Here is a 15411-nt window from a genome sequence, read left to right as displayed (position 1 = left end):
ATCATCCTAGAAAGAGAATTCTCAGGTATGCCAGTTTCACTACAATGTTTTACTTCACCGTTATACAAGTGATGTTTAATTACCTTATCATTAAAAGCCTATTAGAGTTTCACTACTGGACACTAGTCTCATCCTAGAAAGAGAATTACCTGGTATGCCAGTTTCCCTACGATGTGTTATATAACCGTTATACAAGTCATGTTTAATAAACTCATCATTAAGAACCTATTAGCGGTAACTAAACACGAGCCTCCTCCGAGAATGAGAAGGGTTTAGGCCGTATTCCACAACGCTGGCCAAGTGCGGATTAGTAGACTTCACACGCCCTTGAGAACAATATGGAGAACTCCCAGGCATCACAAACCCTGTCATAAACTTGCTATGTTGTGTACAGACTACTGGAAGGGTTGTGATTGCAACTTAAATACAAAAAAAAAAATGTTGTTAATTAATACCATTAATCTTTACCTTGTCATATGAACTCTGTGTGGTTTGAGATGAGGTCAGTGACCTAGTTGTTGTTAATTGTTTTACTCTTAAGTTGACCAATTAAAAAAAATAACCTTTACAATTTTTCTTAATTATACCTGTGCGAAGCCATAAAGCTAAAGCTTTCGATGGTATTGAGATTGATCTTCGGCACGCAACTTTAACTTTTCGGAGCTATGTGCGTTTTCAATATAAGCAATTAAATGTCACTTGCTGTAACGATGAAGGAAACCCGCATCATCAATACCTCCCTTCTGATGCTTCAATATTAGTCGTGTACACGGTGTCCGTATGTTCTTTATTCTTTGGCCTGGCCTGTGTAATGACTAATGAGTTAACGTGGATGTCACAGTATCTTGCTTCTCGCCCGACGCATAAATAGTGCTCCCGGTGGCCTCACAGGCTTTCACATCTTTATGCCCTTCATTAGCTCGCTGGCGACTCGTTGCCTTATAAGATAGACCCACTGCCAATTTATACTAGTTTATTGCTCTTTTATGTTCGCCTGGTACATTTGCCAGCTGTGGGAAGTCGATAGGTAGTTTTAATTTGTATCAAACTAGTGACCCACCTGGCTTCGCACCAGTGGCGTGCATATAGGGTATGCACAGGGTATGCAGATGATATAAAATGATGAAAATCTCTAGTTCGTGTTAAAAATACTTGTGGGTAGGCTTTTTATAACACTTACAATGCCTATCCTTAGGTTTTTTATGATTCGTACTGGTGATTTTCTTCATTTTATATCATCTGCATACCCTGTGCATACCCTCTATGCACGCCAATGCTTCATTAACACATTAACGACCCACTAAAGGGTACGGGTCTCATCTCAGAATGAGAAGGGGTTATTGGATTGGTGGACGCCAGACACCTTTGAGAACATTATGTAGCTCTAAGGCATGCCGGTTTCTTCACGATGTTTTCTTTCAGCAGGTGATATTTTAATTGCTTAAAACGCACATAACTTTGAAAAGTTAGAGGTGCGTGCTGGGATTCGAACTGCCCCCGAAAGTGAAGTCTAGCTCCTACCCACTGGGCTTTCACCACTTTGATGGAACCTGAGCGTTGTTTTTGTTCACAGTAACTGAAACTCCTCGAAATTAGTACCAACATTCGGTTCCCATTGCTGTAGGTACATAGAAAGTACATGGTGAAACCAGCCTTTAACTGTACCCATAGCATAAGATTTATATGCTCGCAATCGAGTAGTCGTTTTATAGTATCGAAATACTTAAAGTCCTGAGGAAAATAGATCGTATTCGTATAAGCTTGAAACTCAAATTAGCTTGCAATTCTTCAGCAAGGCTTTTGACACAACGTTTGTAAAATAAAAATTAGATTTTTTTTAATCCTCTACAAGTTAGCCTTTGAATGCAATCTCACCTTATGGTGAGTGATGATGCAGTCTAAGATGGTAGCGTGCTAACCTGTTAAGGAGTATGGTAGTCATACCCCTAATCGGTTTCTACGCGACATCGCGTCGGAACACCAAATCGCTTAGCGGCACGTCTTTGTCGGTAGAGTGGTAACTAGCCACGGCCAAAGCCTCCCACCAGACCAGACCAGAGAATGTTCAGAAATTATATATTCCCAAATTGCCCCTATCACGAATCGACCTCCTACTTAAATTCACAGCGCTCACCGTTGCGCTATGGTTATCAAAATTCTAGTATTTCAAATTTTTTGCGACTCTAAATCGAGTGACATTAGGCCTTTTTTACTTTGACGGTACGGAGTTTGATAAGTGAAAACTACGGCTCGATTGCGAGCGAGCCAATCTCGTACTAAAGCTACAGGTAATACAAATGAGTGTACATGTATCCGATCGCGTGTCGGTCGCAGGCGGCTCGCGCCATAACGTATCGCCGCATTAGCCAACTGTTGCACACGTCCGCTGCAAATGTGCGCGATTAATATCACCCCCACGAGCTATTACGATACTCTCCTATAACCTAATCATAATAATAATAAATTATTAAATAAATATACCACGACAATACACACATCGCCATCTAGTCCCAAAGTAAGCGTAGCTTGTGTTATAAGTACTAAGATGACTGATGAATATTTTTTATGAACAATAAAAACTAAACATAAATACTTATAATATACAGATAAACATCCAGACACTGAAAAACATTTTCCAGTTGTGGGAATCGAACCCACGGCCTTGGACTCAGAAAGCAGAGTCGCTGCCTACTAGGCCAGTCGGCCGTCGAAATACAAATTCAAATATGTTTTATTCATGTAGACCTTATCACAGGCACTTATGAAGCGTACATACATTTAACATGTTACACGAATGTTAGTGATGGTGATAACTGCCTCCGTTAACGTAAAACTAAAGCTAGAAAGGTTCCAAACGCACCCTGGCCTAAGAAGAGCCCACAACAGACTAAGACAGGTTTTTTTTTTGTTATCACCATCTAGTCAGCAACAGTCGAGTTAATGTTGAGCTATGAAAATTTGAGCAATTCATACCCAAGCTTTTTTATCATACGTGTAATCCTTAATATTATAATAGGATTTTTCTATAAGCTTACGTTTTATATAAACTTTGAACTTATTGAGAGACATCTTAAGGATTATATCTGATAATTTGTTGTAAAAATAATTATCTTTCTAAGATCTCCTCATTTCCGATTTGATCACGTAGATATACTTCTAAAATAGGTCTTTCCATCGCTTACTGAGTGACTTTGAGCTTTCTTATGAGGCCCATAGTTAGCGAACACGTTTCGGAACCACAAGTCACTGGCAACACGCTATATTCGAAGACTTTGGTCTTCAGGCACTAAGACAAATACAAAATAACATAAGCTAAGCTAAATAAAAAAAACGTGTCTGTACATATGAACACGCGTAAGAAGTTATACTTTGGCATAACAAGATAAAAATCTTTTCAAAAATTATACCTTTCGCCTTAATCTACATTAGTAACAAAACGACATTAACAATAGATAAAAGATATTTCATACCTTGAAAGTTTATTATAACGCACTATCTAGTTAAATAAAGTTTATTTATATATCACAAAAAAAATATTTCTACATAATTAAAGTAATGGACATAATAAACAAAATTAAATTTGGGACCCTAAGAGAATCGTTATCGGACAACCAAGTTTCACTCAACATTAAAACTTCAGATTTTTGTACAATTGAATCAATTAAATCACCGGAATGAGCCCGTAGACTTTGACAATTCAAAGTGTCTTTGTTGGCAGAGATCGCTACTTAGCGATAAGGCCGCCTTTTGTATCCTGCTTCATTCTTCACGTGTTTGTTCTTTTTTTGTCTCGTTTTTCTGAGTGGTGTACAAATAAAGAGTATAAATAAATAAGCTAACTTCAGGGTGTCGGTTTTTTGTGACGGTGTGCGCGCGCATCGTAAAAAATTTCTTCTAATTTTCCCTAACGTTTGTCATGATTTTTATTCGCTCCACAGAATGCAACTGCAACGGGCACGCGCGGCGATGTCGCTTCAACATGGAGCTGTACAAGTTGTCTGGGCGGGCCAGCGGCGGCGTCTGCCTCAAGTGCCGCCACTACACCGCCGGTCGTCACTGCCACTACTGCCGCGAGGGCTACTACCGAGACCCCACCAAGCCAATCACCCACAAGAAGGCGTGCAAACGTGAGTACGAGTTGTTTACGGCGTGAGTAACGCGAAATCGCCGGGCAAGCAATAACAATGAGAAAATCGAAACGCAAACAGTCTTACACCTTTTATTACGTAGTTCCGGTGGCCTTTCGTGGTCTTCATCAAAGTCAAAGTCAAATATTCTTTATTCAAATCAGCACATAGATTGCACTTTTGATGCGTTGATTACAAAAAAAATGTGTTCATAGCAGTGAGTAGTGATGGCGATAACTACATTCGTAAACTTAAAATTAAAGCTACGAATGTTCCAAACGCGCCCTGGTCTAAGAAGTAGCCCACAACAAACTGTTGTAGCTCTATATAATATGCAATGCAATGCTCTTATTATTCATAAAATAAAAAAGACAAAACATTAAACAAATACAATTAAAGTTTTAGTTTTGAGAAGCACCCTTTATCGAGTGCCAGCGGCATAGTGCAAGGGTGCCATCAATTCCATCAATTGAGGTCGTTTCATGCAGTAGAAAAACAAATAGGTGCTTATTTTGATGAGAAAATTAATGTTTTAATGTTAAATGTAGTAAGCTTCAATCATTTTGAATATTGCTTAGAGTTACTGAAGAACGGATAGTTTGAAGGGGCCGTCGATGTTCGACAATCGATGATTTTTTTATCACCATCTCACATTTTTGAAGCATCTCTCATCATCACTTTCACTTGACTAAATAGTGGTTTTGGATAAGAAATGCTCAAGTTATAATATTTGAAGAGTTCCCTCAATTTCTCCAGGATCCCTTCAACAGATCTTGACCTGATGAAAATTGGACCACATGGAAAGCATACTGCTCAAACGAAAAAAATATTTCAAACCGGTTTATAAACGACAGAGTTCTGAGCAAACAAAGAAACAAATACAACTGAATTGAGAACCTCCTCCTTTTTATTAAGTCGGAAAAAAGGAAACGAGAATTTATTATTACCAGACAAATGGAATTTAGCAGCACTAAAGCTGCTACGTCGTTGGTTTAATTCTTAAAACAAAAAAAACGTGGACTAACGACTAGAAAAGCGTAAAACAAACTCTGAAAAAGGTAAACTTAAGTGTCGAAAATATGAAATGAAATGAAATGAAAGAGTAACAAACTAATAACATAAGTAAAGTATAACTAACATCGGACATGTTTGTCTAGCCTTCTCCAAACAAGTTACTTTTACGATTTCTTATTTATTTTCATTCTCGCACCTGCCCGCAGGACACGTCTTTTACTTATTTTCGACATAAAATGTTGCTATTTCTCCCATACTACCTTGTCAATAAAATTTATAGGTTTAATAAATCTTGTGAGAGATTTCGTTTTATATTTTGAGGCCAGAATTCGTCAGATTATCGTTTATATTTTCTCGATTCTCCCTTGTAATGTAGCCCTTCACCCAAGCCTGTACTTACCCACTATTTCAACCAAGTTGTCCCACGACTGTGGATCTCTGTTTATTGTTTGTCTTCCAAAAAAATATATCGACATTTTTTCGTGGTAAAACGAGCTGAGATAACCTGTGACATTCTAGTCAAAGTTACAGCCATTATTAAAACATTACTTGCTGGAGAAAGCATAATATAAAATAAACCACTTTCTAAAGAAAATATTTTATAATGATAATAATAATTCCGCCTCTCAATATGGTTACAGCGCCCTCACAGGGTTCCATTTCAAATGTAGACATTAGATTGACATTCTCTTTTGAAACTATAGTAATTATGTAATCTATATAAATTGTAAACATTGTAATTGAATGAATAAATAAATAAAACCCAATACAGACAGACAGACTGATAGATAAGCAAAATGCAGAAAAGAGCTGTACGATCAATATATAAACTTAAATGACGCGAATCATTCCGTCGGAAATTTAAAAATATGGGTATATGGATATACTATAGCTTCACAATATTTTTATAATAAATAATATTTGTAAGACAAAATATCAAACTTTAGAAACAAAAAGTGGATATAAAAAATCGACATACAAGAAATGGTCATACATTAGTGTTAGCTGCATATCGTCTGCGACAGGTACAGAAGTCATTAATGGGATTCGGTTTACGCTTTTATAATATCATTCCCAAGGTAATTTTAGACCTACCGATCCATAAGTTTAAATTATATGTTAAGACACATTTACTATGTAAATTGTTGATGTTGGAAAAGAGCAACTGCTGAGTTTCTTGCTGGCTTCTTCTCGGTAGAATCCGCCTTCCAAACCGGTGCAAGAGTCACTAAAAATACCACCTTTCAAAGGTGCTTATTTAAAGGTCTACTTGAAATAAATGTTTTTTTTGAATTTTGAAAAAAACCATTCAAAACTTGAAAAATTAGTGGCAGTTATTAAAAGGACAGACGTATAGTGAGAGCTTAGTAGATATTAGTTTCACTCCGAAACCAGAGCATGCAGAGCAGAAATGTTGACTTTACAATGAATAAGTCTTAAGAATTTGCAATTTATGAATATTGATTGTAAATAATGAATAATTTTAGCAAAACGAGCTTAGCATAGTAAACAGATCTTCGGCAATGTATTTACTATGAAGTTATAAAGATTGAAGAAATTATAAACTTACACTATTACTACTATACAGATTCTCCTTCTTTTCGCGGAGTATAGCTTAAATTATTTTTTTAAATTAAGCTCACACACACACACTCCCATTTATAATATTAGTTCAGATGTGCGGATTGGCAAGGATGTAACTGGAAAGTAGAAACAACGAGTAAGCGAAACGATAACAGAGCAAATCTACGATTATGGGGTCAAACGCCGGTCGCGAAATCCAATTATCGGAATGTGTCCCGGGAAAGGGCCGAGAAATATCCGCGTACCACTGTGTTCGCCGTGAGAGCATTAAAGTTAAAACCAGCGGCTATAAACACTAGTTTACATTGAAAAGGAATTTAAATTAATCAACCGATTTCCGCGTTGTATAATGTTAAATGCAAAGACTAATATTCTTAAATAGGCCCATAGATGGCACTTTTGATACGTACGTACGTTTTATAAAATATGTAGGTAGCGGTAAAATGGTTATCACTACATTCGTAAACTTGATATTAGAGCTACGAGGGCTCCGGGCACAAAACCCACCCGTCTAAGATGCCCACATTAAGCTAAACCATCACGAAGTAACATGGGGTGTGGTTAGTTTTCAATAAATTTTGAATTAGTTTTCAATTCATTCCTATGGGACATTTCATTAAGAAGTTATTGACAGTTTAAAAATTTAACACTACACGTAAAAAAACAATTTAGAAATAAGTTATTTTTAATAACTATACCCGAGGTTCTCATACAAGAACACGTAAAGTGAATGCCACCAAATCCCCAAAAATCTTGTACCTACGAGATACTTTAAAAACAAAATCGAACGCAGACGAAGTCGGTACAACACCGAGTCCTATATACAATGTAGTGTTGATTTTTCAGTGATTCTCGAGAATTCTAAGTTACAGGGTAATTTGAAGTTAGGTTAGCTTTGGTAACAATGGAATCGGCGCAAAGTCAAATAAAAAATACCGTAGGTTAACAAAAAATTAAGGTAACAAACATAATAAGATAACGATTATTATCAGCCACACCTAACCATAATGCAATAGACATGAAAGGAGCTTCGCTCCAAAAGACTCTCTGATGGCCTATTTGAATAAGGAATAAAGAGTAGAAAAAAAAACAAAACATTAAATGACGGGCGCTATTAATTGAATTGCCTTCCACACTCTTCGGCCAACCAATAGTGGCAATATCAGTAAACCGAGAAGCTGACGCTGTAAAACCTACATAAAGGCCCACCACAGACCATCCCGAGCGAATAGTTTTCCCATAAAAACTGTACCCGGAAATCGCGCAACGACTTCGCAGCCTTTTACGATAGGACGGGCCCTTTTCCAATGGGCCCCTGGAGAAAAGGTTTTATAAGGGGAAAGTTCGGGTTGCTGACATCGGGAAAAAATAATGCTTAAAGATTTTTCTTTATTTTGTAAAGTTTCCACGTTGTTGGTTAGTTATATCGTGTATTTCTAAGAGGATAAGAATAAAAAAAAAAATGTAATGTTTATATTAGTACCTACTACAAGCAATTCATGAAGCGGTGACAGCCCAGTGGGTGGGAGTTTTCTAAGGATTGTGCAAAATATATTTTTTTATTAAAAAATTATATTGTTTAAATACCACTTTCCGTTGGCTTCTTATAAAACCAAAGGCCCCTATTAGCTTTAGGTTCAAGTTAAATAATGTAATTATCAAACATTTTACTGCAAAGTTCAAAGTAAAAAAAAATAATGTACCTATTAAATGCTGAATTTGAAGTTTTCAACTTCCTTTTGAATTCTTAATTTTGAATTTGGATTTAGGATTTAAAATAGCGAAAATAGTAGACCTAAATAAAGTCAAAGTCAAAAATATTTTTATGCAAGTTAACGCCCATAGGATGGTACTTAAACTCCGTATATTACATGTGAAATGTGAGATTATGGCGATAACCATATTCATAATCTTCAAACTAAAGTTACGAGGTATCAAAATGGTACCTGGTTTGAAAAGAAGCCTACAACAAACTATAACAAAAAAGAACACCCGGCTAGGGTGTTCTTTTTTGTTATCACCATCTCACATTGTCATTTAAAATTATTAGAAGAGCAACCTGGTTGGAGCGAAATAATTCACAACCAAGGTTTTTTATCAATTACGTTGTCCTTTATATTTTAATAGGACTTTTTTGTTGTGAAATTGTATGCAATTTCCTTTAAACGAAATATGAATTTTATGTAACCGAGTACATTGCACTGCAAGTTTATTCTTACTTTTAATGTTCAAATTATTGCAGTGACATTGAATTTTATTGAAGTTATACTTGTTTAGCGGCGTTAGGAAAAATCATGGGGGTGAAATTATACGATGTAACAAAATGCTTAGACAATTTTAACAGGATGAAGGTAGATGCCCGCGTTCACCGTCACAAAAAACCCGACACCCTGAAGTTAGCTATAAGGTTTGACAGTGTACACTTTCAATTGTCAAAGTCTGCGGGCTCATTCCGGTGATTTAATTGGTTTAATTGTTACGTTTGATACGTTTTTTCTATTGTTAATTTCGTTTTGTCTACAAACGTAGTATGTAGTAAGGATTAAGTTAGATAAAATTCTTTGATAAGATTTTTATATTTATGCTTCTAATGCATGTACATAAGTACACACAGGTTTTTTTTTGTAGGGCGATAAAAAACTAGCGGACCCGCGTGACTTCGTCCGCGAATGAGCCGACGTTGTCGCGGAATGTTTTATAGAATTTTAAAGAAACAACTGTTCAGACATTTGCGATACACTTGCTGCATACTTCCGTCGTTTTAAAACACGAATAAAATGACATTTTCTAAAACTGAATCCTAGCTAGATCGATTTATCGCCCCCAAAACCCCCTGTATACTAAATTTCATGAATCAATCAAGAGTTGCTCGTTTAAAGATATAATATTTAAAACACCATCTTGAACAGCATTTTCTGTCAACAGCCTGCGACTGCCATCCAGTGGGTGCGAGCGGCAAGACCTGCAACCAGACAAGTGGGCAATGTCCCTGCAAAGACGGCGTCACTGGCACCACCTGCAACCGGTGCGCTAAGGGCTACCAGCAGTCCAGGAGTCATATTGCACCTTGTATACGTGAGTTTACTGGGTTTAGACTGCGAGTCTACGAAGACCAAAGTCAAAAGCTCATTATTGTTTTCTTATCTGTTGACGTATTTTCTAAGTACGAGTATCTTTAGATACTTTGCGTATTTTTAACTTTTAAAATTCGAAATCCTATTTGTATTTACTATTCGTGTTTATATCTTATTTCTATTAATATGTGGAATACATATATATTTATTTATTATTTTTATTTTATTTTATTTATTTATTTATGTATATGTATCAAAACAAGGTTTACTATGACCCACAAATATTTGAATATATTTAGGTAAAAGTCATAATTTGGCCCTGGTGTGGGTGAGTATCTGACTCCTAACTAGTTATAACTGTATTTAGGATATCACATACCGCGGACTAGTGGCATGTACAGGATTCATATTATAAAGTGCATTGTGTAGTTATATATTATATTTATATACTTGTATAATATTTATATCTTATTTATTGCACCATATACCTCTTTTCTATGTTTTTTCCTTTTGCGTCTTTGGTTGCCTGGATGAAATCGCTATGTAGCGATAAGGTCACCAAATTGTATTCTCTTGCTCTATGTGTTACTAGATTTTCCTTTGGTGTACAGTTATGTATTTACTCATTCATTCATCCATCCTTTAAAAATGAAAAAAATCTGATTCGCCGAACCCAAATTTACTAGGTCTGAAAACTACGTTTAAAAAATATTGTAGAGAAATAGGTAAGGTTAACACTTGTTTTATTATGTAAGCAATATTTTTATTTATTTTTAGTATTTTTGGCAGTGTTTTAAAAATAATAAAAACCTATTCAGAAAATCTCTATTATATTTGTTTTAATTCAAGACAGACATTTTTTTCTATTTGTAAAACGTACTTTATACTTAAAAGTTATCAACAAGATATGTTTACATATTTAGACAAATTGAAAAAAAAATTAGTTGAATATTTGAATTAAAACTCTTTGGAATAATAGTTTGTGACATAACCTTGTCCTTTGAGTTTCGCAAATGTCATAGGCATGCTCGTACATCGCAAATTATCGACACACATTATTTCTTTGGTGATTAACAAATTTTATTATACCAAATGAAACTATGTATTATAAAAAAAATTATTCATTATTTTAAAACTTAAAATATTAAATTTAAAAAAAAATCTTTGCTCACATTAACTGCCAGCTCTAGGGTAGACTCGTAAACTCGTTTTGAAATTTTTACTTTTTTAATTAAATATATAAACTTTAAATTTTATAGATGATTTTAAATAGCGTAAATGTTATGACTTCTGTTGCAAAGAACTATTCATTTACTAAATAAATAATTGTACTACTTTAATACACACATCGCCATCTAGCCCTAATGTAAGCGTAGCTACTTGTTATGGGTACGTAGATAGCTAATTAATATTTGTATGAATATATTATATAATACATACAAATACTTGTAATACACAGATATAACACCCAGACACTGAAAAACATTCATGTTCGTCACAAAAACGTTTTCCAGTTGTGGGAATCGAACCCATGGCCTTGGACTCAGAAAGCAGGATCGCTGACCACTGTGCCAGTCGGCGGTCAAATTTACTCACTAACCATTCCTATTATTGCAGGCATCCCCCGCATAGTTACAGCTGTACAAGCCATGGAAGCAGTTGATGCGGAGCCGGGGCGCGGTAAGTAGTAAGTGGACCTTCATGCACTTCGCCCATCACATGCATGCCGCACTCTCTCACGGTATACCTCCCCTGCCCTGGTTACGTTACCTGTTAACCTTTTATACGTTTATGATAACCTGGTAGCTCGATTAATTTCACAGACTCGACATCGAAAATAACTAACTTATCGTCTATGCTGGTATCTGTTACCTTTTTAACGTTTATGATGGCCTAGTAACATCACATATAAACAAGCAAAATTAATCTAATAAAAACTAAAAATAAATTAGTAGGTAGATACCTGATCTCGTCTTTAAACGCAAAAGTAGTCTTTGGACTTAAATAGGGAGATATTAGTATTTTCATAATAGTACTTTATGATACTAGTGTACTATTTTTACCTAACCTAATAAGAGTGGGTATTATGAAAAGCTTAATTTGCTGAACTACGTTAAAGCAGGAAAATCTGTAGGTATTGCATAATTTATAATTTTTTCATTATTTATACTCCACACCAAACAGATCTTCGGCAATATACCCTCTATCTACGTTTCTGTCCAACACTGGAGCAGCTAAACTAATTCGTAAATAAACTTGTAATCGAATAAAAACATATCAATTACTCAATATGCCAAATAGAGCAATAATTTCAGTTAAAATCCATCCATTACCACGCTCATAAACCAGTTTCGTTGTAATAATAACTCAAATATCAATCAAAACATAATACGTGCGTCATTACGCAATATTGATTGATACATCCGGTCACAGAGAATTCTACAAACAGGGAACGGTATTTCGTTTGGTATTCGTAACTACATAACTTGTATTTCGTACCTTCACAAATTAACATATGTCCTTTACAAATAATGTTAGTACATAAATAACAACAGTACGTATATACCATAAATTTTCAAGATAGGAAGTCGTTCTAAAGTTTTTCCAACGTTTTATAGCTAATATATTTTAGGGTATTTTTAAATCTATGAATAACTTATGATGAAAAACTAAGAAGGACGTAGTTAAAACATTAAAAAACTTCTGAATTCGGGACGAATTTTCACATTTAAAAAAGGGTGCCAAAAAGACGCCATATTGATTTATGTCCAAAAATAATTTTAACCTACGTCACTAGATATCATAAGGTTTCTGAACATAATACCATACCTCGATCAATATCTGTTTAGACATTTAAAAGTTATGTTAAAATAAACAAACTCACATAAGTAGGCACATACAAACTTAGCGGTCTAGTAAAAATTGGACATAAACCGGTTTCATAAAAGCAACTTTATTTGCCTAAATGTGTTGATACCGGATTTTTATAGTAGGAATCGTACATATCAGCAAATATTTCCGACCATAAAATCAGGTAGATTAATATTTGGTAAGATTTTCAATAAAACACTGTAAATTTGTCATTCAAATATAAATTTTATTCAACCTAACAGTTTGTAAATCATACCGAACGACAAGTCTATCAATGAATCGAATAATTTAATAATCTAATATAATAATAAAATTTAATAGCAGTCCAATTTTCCTTAGGTACTTGTCCTAGTCTTTCTAAACAGTCTTTTCGTTACATTTTTAGTGTAAAGATTATTTTGAAATTGTTAAGGAAACAATACAAACAAGCCTCCATTAAGAAAATCTCTTTTAATTTTTTTTATCGCACTTGTTTTTTTTTCATGTTTTATAAATATACTTTGCTCTAGAAAGCAACGAAAAGAAATTTTACATTGTACATTAAATTATAAAAAAACGCAGTGACGATATTCTATCCATCACTAAAACTTACTCATAATAATTCATGAAATAAACTCATCAAAGTTTTGGAACACTTTATGTATTACTAAATCCTTAAATTAATTATTATCAAATTACCGTGATGGAGTGCTTTTAAGGAGTGAATTTACTTTTGCAACTTTTTAAGCATTACTTAGGTACTTTAGCAAATCTAGTTTATAACAGTATATATTTTTGATAACTTTGATTTTAATTTTCGAACTTCGCCATTATATCATTACTGAACTTTGAGTGAACCTTTTATATTTAAACTTTGCTCATTTTATATTGTGGTTATTTACTATCGTTGGGGGGATGGTTATACGAAATAAAATGATTGGTAAGTCTGTTTTGATCAATAGTTTCCTATGTCAGGCAAATCGTTGCAACCTTAATGTTAAAATACTACCTACTTTTGTTCTGCCTGGTCGCACGAAGATTGGTTTTATCCGGAATACTGACCCCAGGGTTGATGAACACGCGTCCTGGAGGCATACAACGGGTTCCCCGGGCATCTAACAAAGCCAACAAGAGGGGCATGCCGTGGTGCTTTTTAGTTTGGGTATATACCCGTAGAGGGGGGAATCCCACATAAACTCCTTCCTGCCCAAGGGTCGGAGGAAGCAATAAAGCTTTTCCACCACGCCAAAGAAAAAGGGTTGAATAACTGACAATAACTAATGTTTTGGTATCCGAAGATTCATCCGATGGCAGACGTTCAACAACTTTCCACGTGTTCGCGATACCATTTTACCAGATTATGGAAACAACGACAGAGTTGTCAGTTACTGCGAATATTTAACATCAATTATCATGAAGCCGGCATGGCCCGAGATATCCTAGCGACCAATGAAATTCGGAATGTCATGAGAATTTCAGGATCGCTTGAGCAATCAGGGACCTTTTTAAAATTGACCTATCGACGTTCATTACAGTGAGACATTTATTTCGTATACTTGTATTTGATTCTTCATACGATTGCAAAGTAAATTTACTCCATTTATATTAATTTGCACTTTTACTTATTTACCCTAGCGTTAATGCGGTTGTACACAAATCTCAAACTAAACTAAACAGCTACTATTGTAAATATTCAAAATGTGTTAAACAATTGATTAAAAATATTGACGCAGTCTTGGAATAGCTTGACTATTGAATATTACTTGGTTAAAAGCAGAATAGTAATATCGTTGCACTAAGTCACTTGTACTCACTATACGGTGTTTCTTATGCACCGAAATACACATTAAAGTCTTTAACCGACTCAAATGTTCTTTTTAATTTTTTCGATTGAATTCAACAACTAGTCCTTTGTGAGACACAATTTTTTTTTTATTTAATCTTATTCTTAAAGCATGATGTCTGTGTTTGACATCAGTTTGAATCTTATCAGTTTAGCGTGTGTGTGTGTCAGATCACCTGATTTTAGTTGAGCTAGAGATTTGTGTTCAGCCAAATTGACACTGTCGGTCGGTACATTGGTTTTTTTAACATCAATTTAGTTTGTTTCCAGGCTTGCTTTATTACTCATCGCCAAACACATAACCTCCTTTGTTCCTTTTAGTATGTATTCAAGTCCGATCTGTGTTATCTCAAGTGCGAGGAAGGTAAACAATTTTTGGTGTATTCCTATTTCTGTGTTAGAAAGTTAAAATAGCGTTTCTTTGTTTTCGTCTTAGATGTATTTGTTTTTTATTAACCCTTATAAGTTAAGCCGGTAATATTGGCAACACTGCAATGCTCGCGACTCCACGCGTGTTCAGTCAAATGAAATCTCTTATTTCGCCTAACAGCCAACGTGATGGTTTGTGTAATGTTTTTGGACATAGAACAATACAGTCAATACACATCGAATTGATAACAGTGTAAAATGGTTCTTGTTGCAAGTCGTGCGAAAATAAAACGATTGAATTTGACTCAACATACATCGTACCGTCGTGTCTTGGAGTAGCAGTGATAAAATTTGTTTATAGCTATTATGCTAATACTAGCTTTAAATTAAAAATAAATTATAACTAAAAATTCAACAGTAAGCTATCTTTAAATAAAGCTAACGCGAAACCACTGCGACCCATCTGCGGCGTTCAATTTTGCGTCTCCTCCAAAACAAGTCTCCTCCTTAAACGCGTGTCTTTTGATTGGTCGCATGCTCGATGCGAACT

At 35.0% G+C, this 15411-nt stretch overlaps 1 protein-coding gene across 2 annotated transcripts in view; it reads left to right on the top strand.

Annotated features, from left to right (window-relative positions):
* LOC120630701 (netrin-B-like) overlaps positions 1-15411 on the top strand; it is a 221943-nt gene that overhangs the window by 203146 nt on the left and 3386 nt on the right. Inside the window, exons 2-4 of one of the 2 annotated variants that reach the window (XM_039899984.1) lie at positions 3939-4127; positions 9651-9800; positions 11417-11479. In XM_039899984.1, the coding sequence (XP_039755918.1) occupies positions 3939-4127; positions 9651-9800; positions 11417-11479 (402 nt within the window). Of the gene's footprint in view, positions 1-3938; positions 4128-9650; positions 9801-11416; positions 11487-15411 lie in introns of both variants that reach the window. The other variant, XM_039899985.1, reaches the window with a different exon arrangement.

This window comes from Pararge aegeria, chromosome 16, assembly GCF_905163445.1.
Source record: "Pararge aegeria chromosome 16, ilParAegt1.1, whole genome shotgun sequence".
NCBI classification, from domain to species: domain Eukaryota; kingdom Metazoa; phylum Arthropoda; class Insecta; order Lepidoptera; family Nymphalidae; genus Pararge; species Pararge aegeria.
The sequence above is the reverse complement of the archived record's forward strand: the minus strand, read 5'-3'. Positions and strand labels throughout refer to the sequence as shown.